Here is a 14,575-nt window from a genome sequence, read left to right as displayed (position 1 = left end):
TCCTGGCAGTGGTCATCAACAACAAGCTTTCTTGGACTCTTCATGTGGACACACTTGTTTCAAAAGCCCAACAATGTCTCCGCTTCCTCAGGCAGCTGAGGAAATTTGGCATGATGGCGAATACCCTTGCCAACTTTTATAGGTGCGCCATCGAGAGCATTTTGTCTGGATGTATCACTACCTGGTATGGCAACTATACCATTCACGACCAGAGACGGTTACGGAGAGTGGTGAACTCGGCCTGGACAATCACAAAGGCCAACCTCTCATCTATAGAATCCATCTAACAGGCCCGCTGTCAAGGAAAGGCCACCGGCATTCTCAAAGATCCATCCCACCCTGGCAATGCTTTTCTACAGCCTCTACCATTGGGAAGAAGGTACAGAAGCCTGAACAGCCGCATCAGCCAGTTTTGTAACAGTTTCTACCCTACTGTTGTTAGAATGCTGAATGGACTCACAAACATTTGCCTGTACCTGTGTTTTTGTTTTTGCTACTGTTTAACTATTATTTACTTATCTATGCTTCTTAACCAAGTGATCTGCCTGTATTGCTCACAAGACAAAGCTTTTCACTGTGCCTTGGTACACGTGACAATCGATTCAATTCAATTATGCTAAAGCAAAGAGTTTGCAACCTGTTATTACTTCCAAAGGTGTCATGGATCATACTGCTATGACAGATTTGTTCTGTCTGGTGTCTTTTCTCTGACTTTCTATATCTTTTGAGATGGGGAATTCATTTGTAGATCCATTAGTCTATTTAACCAGGAGAAATAATATGAAGCAGAAGAGCTGTTGTCACAAATATCCTACTCTTGATCTTGACACTTTCCCGATTGAAGTTCAACTTTCACAGCTACATATTCCACATTGAACCTGAGAATTGGTCTTCAGCCTTGAGTTGCTATTTTCTGGGGTTCTCAAACATTTCCACCAAAAAGCACAGAATCTTTTCTGGCCAACCACATTAGGATGCTGAGCTAGACCGAAGAAGAAGGTACATTTTAATATTCTGTATTTTTATTTTTGTATTTTTTTATTAGCTAAATTACAAATAGGGCCACTGAAATTAAAAAAAATTGAAAACTAAACCCTAGACAGTACCAACTCTTATGCAGCCATTCACATTAAATCTTGTATTTGCCCTGCATTAATAATTTTAATGAACTCCTCATGTCATTAATTTTTCAGTGAATAATACTAGTAGGCGGCATGGTGGCTCAGTGGTTAGCACTGCTGCCTCATAGCACCAGGGTCCCACATTCGATTCCAGCCTCGGGTGACTGTTTGTGTGGAGTTTGCACATTCTCCCCGTGTCTGCGTGGGTTTCCTCCGGATGCTCCAGTTTCCTCCCACAGTCCAAAGATGTGCAGGTTAGGTGAACTGGCCATGTTAAATTTCCCATAGTGTAAGGTGCATTAGTTAGAGGAAAATGAGTCTGGGTGGGTTACTCTTTGGAGGGTTGGTGTGGACTTGTTGGGCCGAAGGGCCTGTTTCCACACTGTAGGTAATCTAATCTAATAATTGTGCTTTTTTTAATTTGCCAAGACATTTGTCTTGATAAAAATTATTTCTTGATGTTGTTTAATTTCCTGAAACCATTTAAAATTAGTTAACATTCTCATTGATTAGTTTGTTGTTTTGTGATTTGTAGGTACATCAGAGAGCAGAAGAGTGCACCAAGGCCTTAAATCTGCTTACTGATATAAACATGGGAAAGCCAGTCAATAATATATTTCCAGTGAATTTTGATTTCACTAAAATGAAGGTATGAACAAGTTGTGCTATAAAGGGGGGGGGAGGGGGGGAGACGCATGGTCGAAATTTGTGATTTGAACATTTGGAATGTTTTTAAAATACAGTTTTTCCTTCAGATCCACCCGGTCCACTAATACCCTTTTGGAAAGGTAACCTGTTATAGTCACGCAGTCTGACCTACAGTTGTCTGATCCTATGTACGAGTAGGTTCCTATTCCATTACTTGGAGTAACGTCATTTCTGCTGAATTTCTTCTGGACTTATTAACAATTATGTTATTTATAGCTCCTAATACAGTCACCCTCACAAGTAGAAACACCTTCCCTACATCTGCGTTATCAAATACCTTTGTAATTTGAAGGCCCTCTATCAGGCGATCTCATAATCTGCTGTTTTCTTTTAAAAGAGAACTCTGCTCAGTGTTTCCTGATGAGCAACTCTTTTTTTTGTGCTTTTATGTCATTTTTCAAATGCCTCCGGGCAACTGGAGATGGTGAATAACATCTGGCTTTGTCATGGTACCCACATGGAGATGATTAATTTCTAATATTCTATTTTGCTTTTGGTCAATATGAATGAGGGGGCATATGCCCATTTCCTTTGGCAAGAACCTTTTTTGCATTCAGTGCCTGGCACTTTCAAATACTTAGTATAGACGGATTTAAAACAATTCTGATAATGATTTGTATATAAAATGGTAAATGAGCTATTGTCTTATGCACGCTTGAACTTGCAAATAATAATCTCTGTAGTGTCATACTGAACAATTGTATTGCAGCCTCCTATGTCCTAGAAAGCCACAAACATACAGATCTCTGATTTCTGTCATTTTGTATTAGACGTTCCATTGTTTTCATTGACTATTTTATATATATTTTGTTGCGCCTTCTTTCTTTGTATATATTTAATTTGCTAGATCTGTCATCTCCTTTGCTGCTTTATCCACACAATTTCTATCTTTTACTTTTAGGATTCACCTGTTTTGTAGCAAAACATGCAGAGCCATTTTGGGACCAACTTTGGAATGGCCAGGAAGTGATTTCTTTTGAGGACCATCTTTTAGGCTGCTCACCACTAAAATACATATATAAGGCTGGTCTAGAACAAACTCACTTGATATATCCCTTAAAATTGTTTACAAGATTTAAACTATTTATTATAGAACTGCAGTTTGTAAATCGATAGGCCTATTGAAATAACTCCAGAGGCTGGTATCCCATTACCAAGTCACTCTTTGTTTACACGTGGAAAGTCCTTGTCACTGATCCAGCTCCAAACAGAACTTCTGACATTCCTGTTTATATTTGTCAGCCAGAGCTCCCTGGTCCAATCAAGGAGCTCCTTTCTATTATTAAAGCAGAGAACTTAGATAAGTTCAAGTTAATCAGGCAGAAAGGGAAATCAGGTTTAACTAATTTATTGGAATCCTTTGAGAAAGTAACATGTGCTGTGCACAAAGGGGACCTGGTGGATGTATCGTACTTGGATTTCCAGAAGGCATTTCATAAGTGGTCACATCAAAGTTTATTGTGAAAGTAAAAGCTCATGGTGTAGGATGTAGCATATTGCCATGAATGGTAGATTGGCTGGCTAACCAGATGCAGAGAGCACTCACTAAATGGGCCTTTTTCAGGAGGTAAGGAGTGGCATACATGGGAATTAGTATCAAGACCTCAACTGTTCATAAGTTAGCTAACTAGGATGAAGGGACAGAAGGTATGGTTGCCAATTCTGCTAAAGAGACAAAGATAGATAGTAAACTTAAAAATGGTTGATTTGACCAATGGAACATAATGTAAATGTGCAGTTGTTCACTTTAGAACAATGACCAAAAAGGGTATTATGCAAATGGTTAGAGATTGGAGAACTCTGAGAGAGATTGGCTGTCCTACTGCATGAAGTACAATGTGTTGGTATACAGGTTATAACAAGTTGTTATTATTAAGAAAACAAATAGTGTTATCATTTTGGATACAAACCTTTGGCAGTGATGCTTCAGTTACACAGGACATTTGTGAAACCCCATTTTGAGTAGTGTGTGCAATATTTGTTCCTTTATTTACAAAAGGATAGAAATGTGGTGGGAAGGTTTACCAGACTAAAATCGGGTTGGGGAGGATTTTTCTGAGGAAAGGTTGAACAGGCTTGCTTGTATCCGCTGGAGTTTAGAGTAAGATCCTGAGGAGCCTTGCCAGGGTGAATGTGGAAAAGATTTTTCCTGTTACGAGAGAATCTGAAACCAGGATTCACTGTTTAAAATCGTCACCCAATTAAAAGCAGATGAAATGAAGTGTTTCTTTTCTGTCTAAGGGTTGAGAGTCTTTGGAACTTCTGCCTTGAAAAGATGACGGAAGCGGAGCCTTTGGATATTTTTAAGGCAGAGGTGGATAAATCCTTGGTGAGCAAGGGGGTGAAAGTTTATCAGAGTATGCAAGAATGTGGATTTCAGATTACAGTCAGATCAGCCATGACATCATTCAGTGGCAGAGCAGAGTTCAGGTGTTAAATGGCTTACTTCTTGTTTGCATATTCTGTTCAATAGTCTTATTGCTGTGTCCTGTCTTATACATGCTCATTCTTTTTCTTTGCATTCATTCTCCCTGTTTGCCTGCGGTCATTCCATTTGACCCGTCTTTATCCTTTGACTGTTCTTTCACACCATACCAATAAGCATGAATAGTTTAAAAGCTAGTTCCCTATATCCTTCCATACCTGCCCTCCATTGTCTTTACCTTTCTCAAACTGGTTTTGTACACAGACAAAACATTCAAGAATCTGTATTGCATTGTAAAATAGATTATTTCTATCGAAGACAAACAGTCAGGATCTATGGGTCACTGAATGATGTGTTCTGTATTTGTCAGGCCGAGTAGCAGTACACTTTGCAAGTCATCCATGTTTCACAATTTGTATGTGTGTTTACAGTAAATTGGGATCCCTGGTAAACCAGCTATTCTCCAAAGCGTTTGTGTAAGTTTTCAAAACAATCAAACAGTGATTCATGTTGGCTTCAGAAAATATGTTCGACACACCATTGTTCTGCCATTCTCACTTCAGATCACTTGGTCTGCGCTATCAACATCATTTCTCCCCCAGTACTCCACCCCTCACAATTACATAAATGATGCCCCTCCATACTTCAGTCAGCTCTGATGAAGAGTTGTTTAAATTCGAAACGTTAGCTTGCTGTCTGTCCATGGATGTGGCCTGACCTGCTGTGATTTGCAGCATTTTTTGTTTTCAGTACAGAAAATATGAAAATGCTGCTGAAATAGCTGCATATGCAATTGTTTATTACTATAACGTTGACTACATATTCAGCAGTTAGCTAACTGGAAGTGCTTGAAAGGGTTAGAAGCAAGAGAGAAACCCTTTTTGTTCAGAAGTACTTCCCTAATGATCTGAAACTGATACAGAAATCTAGCTTGAATTGCTTGGGCTGCATAAAAGTTTGTCAGATTCCAGAGTCCCCTTTGCTAGACCATTCCATGATGACGTCTAGAGTGGGTGAATCCATGGTTTCGTTGAAAATAACATTGGTCATAACCTTGAGCTGGCTGGAAAACCAGTTTCTGTGGAGTGTTGTGTAACTACGATAGTTCATGTTTTGCATTTGGAAACAACTTGGAAATTACCTTTGAAGGAAATTTACTTTGAATCAGATTGTTTAATCTAAGACATTTTCAAAAACAAAAATCTATTCTAAAATAGTAACATAATATTGCTTAAACTTTAAAAAAAAATGTTCACTTTTTTTTGTAGGATTCTCTCGATCTGCACAAAGTAGCTATCATGGGCCACTCATTTGGTGCAGCCACAGTTATTGATTCACTCAGCAAAGATGTTCGGTTTGGGTAAGTCATAATAAATCTGGTACAATATATGGTAAATGTTGATAGAAAATGTCTTGAGTATTCCAAAGTGATATGAACATCCTGCTACGTGCTGCATGCTAATAGACAGTTGCTACTTTAATTCAAGACTTGTAAAATTGCTTGTAAATGAAAACTGTCAGTGATATTGTGTGATTTAAACAGTGTGTCAAACTGACCAAACAGCTCACGAGATAAAAGCAAAATTATTCAGATACTGAAAGTCTGAAATGAAAATGGGAACTGAAAATGGGAACTGAAAATGGTAGAAATACGTAGTAAGTCAGATAGCAGCTGTCTAGAGAGTAACAGCTCTAACACTTTTAAGTCAATGACCTTCCACTGGAACTTAGCAACATTTTCCAATTTTTAGATTAGATTAGATTACTTACAGTGTGGAAACAGGCCCTTCGGCCCAACAAGTCCACACCGCCCCGCCGAAGCGCAACCCACCCATACCCCTACGTGTACCCCTTACCTAACACTACGGGCAATTTAGCATAGCCAATTCACCTGACCTGCACATCTTTGGACTGTGGGAGGAAACCGGAGCACCCGGAGGAAACCCACGCAGACACAGGGAGAACGTGCAAACTCCATACAGTCAGTCGCCTGAGGCGGGAATTGAACCCGGGTCTCTGGCGCTGTGAGGCAGCAGTGCTAACCACTGTGCCACCATGCCGCCCACTGCCACCGTGCCGCCCACATTTTCCAATTTTAGTTCAAAAATATTAGCAAATGTTTATAATAGATATGTGAAATAAAAACAAAATGCTGGAAAGATATAGCAGGTCAGATAACATCTGAAGGGAGAAGAAAGTTATGTAAATGTTAACCATCCATCAGAAATGTCCCAATTGTTCATTCCATTTGAAAATTGTACTCCACACTTTGGTTAGTCAGTATATTAAATTATCCATTCCCACAGCCACTTGTCAAAAAGTAAGAACTCTAACGGAAGTAAAGGAGAACCGCAGCCACAGATTACTTTCAAAGGAGTTATTCTTAGTTATCCCTAAATTGGCATCAACCAAAATCTTACTAAACAGCCATTGTTTGTAAATTGCAGTCTGAGGTTGAATTAGGTCTATTTTGCTCTTTCTACATTCAACTAACTTGGAAACATTCTTTATCAGGCGCCCTACCCAAGCTCTGTCTTGTTTGTCCTAAAATTTTGCTTTCCTTTTAGTCATGGGTTACTGGAGGGAACGATACAAATTTTCAATCTAATGTGTGACATTAGTCAGTACAGAAATATTTGGTAAATATTTCCACAAATATTGGATTGGATCGTCACATCACGTGTACCGAGGCACAGTGTTGTTAATGTTTGCCCTGTTTTATTCCAAAGTCCATTGTCACTTCAATCTTTTTAGAATTGAGGGCTTCTTTGAGGTGAAGCTTGCCCTGCCATCCTATACAATCATGGCTAATCAGATTAAGATGGCTAAACTCCCCTGTCATGCCAGCCCTCATCTCTAATTCACAGTCTCTCTACCTTCTCTTTAAATAGTTAGTTATCCAGCATCAGATTTATAATTGTATCTATCATCATGTTTTCAATGTTCCCTGATCTCCCAAGATGTGTGGGAAGTTGACACCAAGGTGCACTGTTTGGGTTGAGCACCATTGAGAAAGTGGATGAGAATTGGACCCAGATGGAAGAAGCAGTGGAAGAGTAAAGAGGGGAGAAGGGCGCAGGATTTTATAAGAGGAGTGGGATCACCTTCAGGAGCATTATGCTTGAAGGTGCTCCCACAAAAATACCATGAACATCAAAAAAAGGGTTTTAGAATAAGAGTAAAATTTTAAGGGAGAGAATTTGAAAGTAAATCCAACTGGATGAGATTGCCAAGGGAGAAAACGGAAGGATCACAATAAATTCAGCTTACTTTCATTGCAAACAGCCTTTTTATAAGGTAAAAACAATGACTGCAGATGCTGGAAACCAGATTCTGGATTAGTGGTGCTGGAAGAGCACAGCAGTTCAGGCAGCAACCGAGGAGCAGTAAAATCGGCGTTTCTGGCAAAAGCCTTTCATCAGGAATAAAGGCAGTGAGCCTGAAGCATGGAGAGATAACCGAGAGGAGGGTGGGGGTGGGGAGAAAGTAGCATAGAATACAATAGGTGAGTGGGGGAGGGGATGAAGGTGATAGGTCAGGGGCGGGGGGGAGGGTGGAGTGGATAGGTGGAAAAGAAGATAGGCAGATAGGACAAGTCATGGGGACAGTGCTGAGCTGGAAGTTTGGAACTAGGGTGAGGTGGGGGAAGGGGAAATGAGGAAACTGTTGAAGTCCACATTGATGCCCTGGGGTTGAGGTGTTCCAAGGCGGAAGATGAGGCGTTCTTCCTCCAGGCATCTGGTGGTGAGGGAGCAGCGGTGAAGGCGGCCCAGGACCTCCATGTCCTCCGGCAGAGTGGGACGGGGAGTTGAAATGTTGGGCCACGGGGCGGTTTGGTTGATTGGTGCGGGTGTCTCGGAGATGTTCCCTGAAGCGCTCTGCTAGGAGGCGTCCAGTCTCCCCAATGTAGAAGAGACCACATCGGGAGCAACGGATACAATAAATGATATTAGTGGATGTGCAGGTAAAACTTTGATGGATGTGGAAGGCTCCTTTAGGGCCTTGGATGGAGGTGAGGGAGGAGGTGTGGGAACAGGTTTTGCAGTTCCTGCGGTGGCAGGGGAAAGTGCCAGGATGGGAGGGTGGGTTGTAGGGGGGGGCGTGGACCTGACCAGGTAGTCACAGAGGGAACGGTCTTTGCGGAAGGCGGAAAGGGGTGGAGAGGGAAATATATCCCTGGTGGTGGGGTCTTTTTGGAGGTGGCGGGAATGTCGGTGGATGATTTGGTTTATGTGAAGGTTGGTAGGGTGGAAGGTGAGCACCAGGGGCGTTCTGTCCTTGTTTCGGTTGGAGGGTTGGGGTCTGAGGGTGGAGGTGCGGGATGTGGACAAGATGCATTGGAGGGCATCTTTAACCACGTGGGAAGGGAAATTGCGGTCTCTATAGAAGGAGGCCATCTGGTGTGTTCTGTGGTGGAACTGGTCCTCCTGGGAGCAGATGAGGCGGAGGAATTGGGAATACGGGATGGCATTTTTGCAAGAGGTAGGGTGGGAAGATGTGTAATCCAGGTAGCTGTGGGAGTCAGTGTAAAAAATGTAAAAAATGTCAGTGTCAAATCGGTCATCATTAATGGAGATGGAGAGGTCCAGGAAGGGGAGGGAGGTGTCATGGTCGAGGGGGCCGTAGGAAGAGGTGTAGAGGTCAGTGGGCCAGACTACCACTGTGCCCCCATTATCTGCTGGCTTGATGGTGAGGTTGGGATTGGAGCAGAGGGATTGGAGGGCTGCGCATTGTGAAGGTGAGAGGTTGGAGTGGGGAGTGGGGTAGACAGGTTGAGGCGGTTAATGTCCTGGCGGCAGTTGGAAATGAAGAGGTCGAGGGCAGGTAATAGGCCAGCGCGGGGTGTCCAGGTGGATGCAGTGTGTTGGAGGTGGGCGAAGGGGTCCTCGGAAGGTGGGCGGGAGTCCTGATTGTGAAAGTAAGCTCGGAGGCGGCGGAAGAAGTGTTCGACGTCACGGCGTGTATTATATTCATTGATGCGTGGACGGAGGGGGTTGAAGGTGAGTCCTTTGCTGAGGACTGATCGTTCGTCCTCAGTGAGGGGAAGGTCTGGAGGGATGGTGAAAACTCGGCAGGGCTGGGAGCTGGGATCTGGTGTGGGTGTGGAGCTGGGAGTGGGGGCGGAGCCAGTAACTGGAGTGGGTGTGATGGTGGGGGAATGGGGGTGGAGTCATGAGCAGGGGTGGTGTTCCCCTCAGGGTTCTGGGGGCCGGGAATGGTGACAGTGGGATATGTGGGGGGGGGGGTGTCAGCAGAATGCAGGTGAGTGGCATTGGTGGGGGTGGAAGTGGTGGCAGACATGGCAGTAGGGGTGGCGGAAGTCACTGAGCGTGTGACATCAGCGATGATGTGAGGGGCGGAAGTGATGTCACATGTGATGCATGAGGAATTGTGAGGGGTGGAAGTAGTTGTGGGAGTGGCCATGATGGGGGCAGAAGTGACATCATCAATCAGCGTGTGGGTGGCAGCCTGCACCAGCCACATGGCTAATGCCGTCCAAGCAGTTCCAGAGGCCGGGGGAATCTTCTGGAATGTTTGAGGAGCGCAGGTTATCTTTTCCACCTATCCACTCCACCCTCTCCTCCCTGACCTATCACCTTCATCCTCTCCCCCACTCACCCATTGTACTCTATGCTACTTTCTCCCCACCCCCACTCTCCTCTAGCTTATCTATCCACGCTTCAGACTCTCTGCCTTTATTCCTGATGAAGGGCTTTTGCCCGAAACGTCGATTTTACTGCTCCTTGGATGCTACCTGAACTGCTGTGCTCTTCCAGCACCACTAATCCAGCCTTTTTATAAGCCTAATAAAGAGACATCTGGTGGCAAAAGTTTGGAAATTCAGGATAATTCAGTAAATGAATTAAACACTATAGAATTTGTGGAAGCAGGCCCATTGAGTCCACACCGACCCCCTGAAGAGCATCCCACCCAAACCCACCTAATCCTGTAACCCTGTATTCCCCATGGCCAATCCACCTAACCTGCATATCTTTGGACTGTGGGAAGAAACCCATACAGACATGGGGAGAATGTGCAAACTCCACAAAGACTGTCTCAAGGATGGAGTCGAACCCACGTTCCTGGCGCTGTGAGGCAGCAGTGCTAGCCACTGTGTCGATGCAACTTTTCAAGCTGAGATATCTGGTTTGATTTGTTATTGTAACATGTACCTACAATGAAAAGTTTTGTGTTTTTTTTTGTGCAGTACAGGCAGATCATAACATTAAAACTGCATAAGGGTCATAGAACAGAGCAAGGGATATAATGTATCAGCTGCAGAGAAGGTGCATAAAAAATGAGATTAACATTAAATTTAAAATTAGAGGGGTTCATTCAGAAATCTGGCAACAGCAGGGCAGAGTCGCAACAGCAAATGCTTAATTAACAGAGCTACTATAACACCACTCGATGCATAACTGGTAAAATATTTAAATGTCTCTTTCTGAAATGCACAAGAACCAGTGCACTTTTAAACACAATCTTGTCTTCTAGTATGTTTTATACTGCTAACTAGATAATAAAGCTGTTAAATGATAGTTATGTTTTAAAATCCAGAATAATGCTCATTTCCAGGAACTCTTTGCATTGCTGTCTCATTTTTCAATCTCTGGCAACTGACTCAACATGGAAATGTTTTTCAAACCCACTGACTCCCACAGCTATCTGGACTACACCTCCCACTCCCCTCTCCTGTAAAAATGTGATCCCTTACTCCCAATGCCTCTGCCGTATCTGCTCCCAGCAGGAGCAATTCCACTCCATGACATCCCAGGTGGCCTCCTATTTCAGGGACCACAATTTCCCCTCCCATGTGGTTAGCAATGCCCTCCAGCACATCTCCACTTCCCACACCTCCGTCCTTGAACCCCACCCCTCCAACCGCAACAAGGGTAGAATTCCTTCCACTCCACTAATCTCCGGATACAGTGCATTATCCTTCACTATTTCTGCCACATACGATCAGACCCCACCAGCAGAGATATATTTCCCACCCCACCCCTATCTGTATTCTGCAGAGACTATCCCCTCTGTGACTCCCTCATTAGATCCACATTCCCCCACGAACCCACCCTCCACTCCCGGCACCTCCTCTTGCCGCCTCCAGAGGTATAAAATCTGTGTCCTCACCTCTGTCAAAGGCCCCAAAGGATCCTTCCACATCCAGCAGAGATTTTCCTGCACATCCAGACACCTCATCCATTACTCTCTGTGGCCTCCTCTACACTGGGGAGACAGGACGCCAACTTGCGGAATATTTCAGGGAACATCTCTGGGGGACACGCACCAAATAACCCCACTGCCCTGTGGCTGACCACTTCAATTCCCCTTCCAACTCCACCAAGGACATAGAATTCCTGGGCCAACTCCGCTGCCAAATCCAAGCCGCCCAAAAACTGGAGGAAGAACACCTCATCTTCTGACTTGGGACCCCTTAACAGCATCAACATTGATTTCACCAGTTTTCTCATCTCCCCTCAACCCACCTCATCACAGATCCAATCCAAAATTCGGCACCCCCCTCTCTAGAACTGTCCAATCTGGCTCTTCATCTTCCTTCCCACATAGCCACTTCACCCTCACCTCCGAGCTATCACAATCTGCATCTATCGCCTTCCCAGTCACCTACCCTACCCCCCCCCCCCCCCCCCCATTTATCTCTCAGCTCCTTTCTCCACCCCCCCACCACTTCCTGATGAAGGGCTTGTACCTGGAAATCTTGATTCTCCTGCTCCTCGGATGCTGCCTGACCTGCTGTGCTTTTCTAGCACCACACCTTCGACTCAGATCTCTAGTATCTGCAGTCCTCACTTTCTCGATACAGGAAAGTATCACTCTAGCAACCGACTTGAGCTAGCTGGTCAGAGCCCATTATTGTGCATGTATAAATAAAGGGTGACTTGGTGATGGGATGCCACCCTCTATGGAGTTACTTCAATGACCGTGATAATTTTCAACCAGTTTAAACTTCCCTGTTCCTGACTTGTCTACTTCCTTTTTCCTGTAGTATTTCATGCTATTAACTGCTTACCTTCCTGTACAATTGTACATCATGATTATCGCAAGGAGAGTGCTTGAGGCAAGAGTAATGTCAGAATGTTCAGTGAATCTTAAGAGCCAGTGCCTGGTCTCCTGTTTGTCACCCTTCTGAATCATTTAGACAGCAATATAGACTGTAATTTGGTCATATTCCTGAGCACAGAAATAGAATTATGAAAATTAGATGCAACGGCACAGAGGCTAAACTAGTTTTGCAGTTAAGCAGGGCATAAATTAAATACTATTGAATATAATTTGTCACATTAGTTAAATCAATGCCTCACATAAATATATACAGGAACATGGAAATTGGGAACAGGAGGTGGACTACTTGGCCTGCCCAGCCTGGATCACCTTTCAATACGGTCACAGCTGATCTGGTTGTGTCTGAGCTCCACTTTCTTGTCTGCTTCTCATTCCCTTCATCTTCTATTTCTCATCAGAAATATAACTCTGCCTTGAAGAAAGTCACTCTAACAACTCTCCTGGGAAATCTCCCCCACTCTTGTGCCCACCCACTCCTTGTTGTTAAAACAATGTCCCCTAGTTTTCCCCACAAGAGGAAACATCCTTCCAGTATTCACTTATAGTCCCTTACGATCTTACACATATCAGGAAGGTGACTTCTTATTCTTGTAAATTCCAATACGTATTGGCCTAATCTGTTCAACCATCCTTCATAAGATGAATCCTCTTATCCCATGAATACATTGAGTAAGCCCTCTTTGAACTGTTTCTGAAGCAATTGTATCTTTTTTGAAATAAGACCAAACTGCACCCAGTGCTCCAGATGTGATTTCACCAAGGCTCTGTTCAGATGCTGTAAACTTTCTGTATGTTTACATCTCATTTTCTCTCAAAAAAACAATGACTGTAGTGATTGGAACAAGGTTGGCCTGGTGAATCTGAGTATGAGTACCCTGATTGAGGCTGTTAAACTGGGCCAATCAGGGAGTCCTGTATCACTCTAGCAACCGACTTGAGCTAGCTGGTCAGAGCCCATTATTGTGCATGTATAAATAAAGGGTGACTTGGTGATGGGATGCCACCCTCTATGGAGTTATTTCAATGACCAACTACGATTTAATTAATTTGAATAAACTGGAACTTAGGAAGGTGTGTAAAATGATCTGTCACTTTCAATGTCCAGTTTGTGGGTAAACTATATTTTGAAGAAAAATTAACATATTAGGATTTATAGATCTTTAAAATACAAATAATGTAGGCACATTATGGTAAAATAATAGTGTGTTGATTGGACAACTTGAAGCTGGGTCACTCTGATTTTTTTTTTTGTTTAAAAATCAATCCAGAAATTTGTTTTTGAGGGGCAGTATTCTGGTTTAAATGTAATTTGGCTAAAACTGATGGCATGAGCTGCTGAATATGTTTTCGATAAATGTGGGATAATTAACAACTCTACACTACTTTACATAGATGTGGAGTGGCATTAGATGCTTGGATGTTCCCACTGGAGGATGAGGTATATACCAAGGTACAGAAGCCAATACTGTTCATCAACTCCGAAAAATTCCAGTGGGTTATTAATATCCTGAAAATGAAAAAACTTGATTCAAATGAAATACAGCGAAAAATGATTACAATCATGTGAGTAAATGTGTTGGTACTTGTTCACCATATCCATTCAATTCTGTGGCCATTCTAGGAGCTGGAGGTGAGGCACTTGCCAAGGGTTAGCCCTGTGCTAGGGTGTAAGTCATTATTTTATGGGGACTATGGTATTGAAGGTAAACATGGACATAAATGATCTCTTGACACGATATTCAGAGGAAAGCAGGGGAATCGTTCCAGTGTCCTAACCAAAACATAGCTGTTAGCCAACACTTCAATAATAGGTGAACATTTCTAATGAGCATTGCACTTCTGTTTGTGTCCCAGTTAACCACCTCAAAAGCCGTTAATGGTTGCAGTACTAAACCAAAGGAGAGGGCCAAAGGCTTGATGAAAGATATGGTTGGTCTTAACAGGTTGGTTTGGGCAGAGAATTGATAGCTGGGGCTAAGGTGGGCATAAGACAGAGCTGCTAATGATGGGACAGGCACAAATCTAGAAAAGAATTAGAAGTTTGCAGGGATAGAGACAGGTGGTCATTGTATGAGATCAGAGAGAGAGATGAGAATTAGGCTGTTTGAAGGATTTTAATTACATTTTAAATCTGAGAAAATGAACTGACTTTCATCGGTTAGGATAAGTATGATGTGCATACAAGCACTCTGTTGGTATATTACCACAGTTTCCTTTAATTCGGCTATTTGTTAAG

The 14,575-nt window shown here is 43.1% G+C and overlaps 1 protein-coding gene across 1 annotated transcript in view; it reads left to right on the top strand.

Moving 5' to 3' along the window:
* The window catches only part of LOC122540884 (platelet-activating factor acetylhydrolase), a 63,072-nt gene that overhangs the window by 41,067 nt on the left and 7,430 nt on the right, over window positions 1-14,575 (top strand). The window contains exons 6-8 of the mRNA XM_087975814.1: window positions 1,657-1,770; window positions 5,523-5,614; window positions 13,732-13,902. Of these exons, the coding sequence (XP_087831940.1) occupies window positions 1,657-1,770; window positions 5,523-5,614; window positions 13,732-13,902 (377 nt within the window). The remainder of the gene's footprint in view (window positions 1-1,656; window positions 1,771-5,522; window positions 5,615-13,731; window positions 13,903-14,575) is intronic.

Source organism: Chiloscyllium plagiosum, unplaced genomic scaffold, assembly GCF_037043375.1.
Source record: "Chiloscyllium plagiosum isolate Xiang-an unplaced genomic scaffold, Cpla_swu_hap1 HiC_scaffold_3, whole genome shotgun sequence".
NCBI lineage: Eukaryota > Metazoa > Chordata > Chondrichthyes > Orectolobiformes > Hemiscylliidae > Chiloscyllium > Chiloscyllium plagiosum.
Note: the sequence above shows the minus strand (reverse complement) of the source record. Positions and strands in the feature narration are given on the sequence as shown.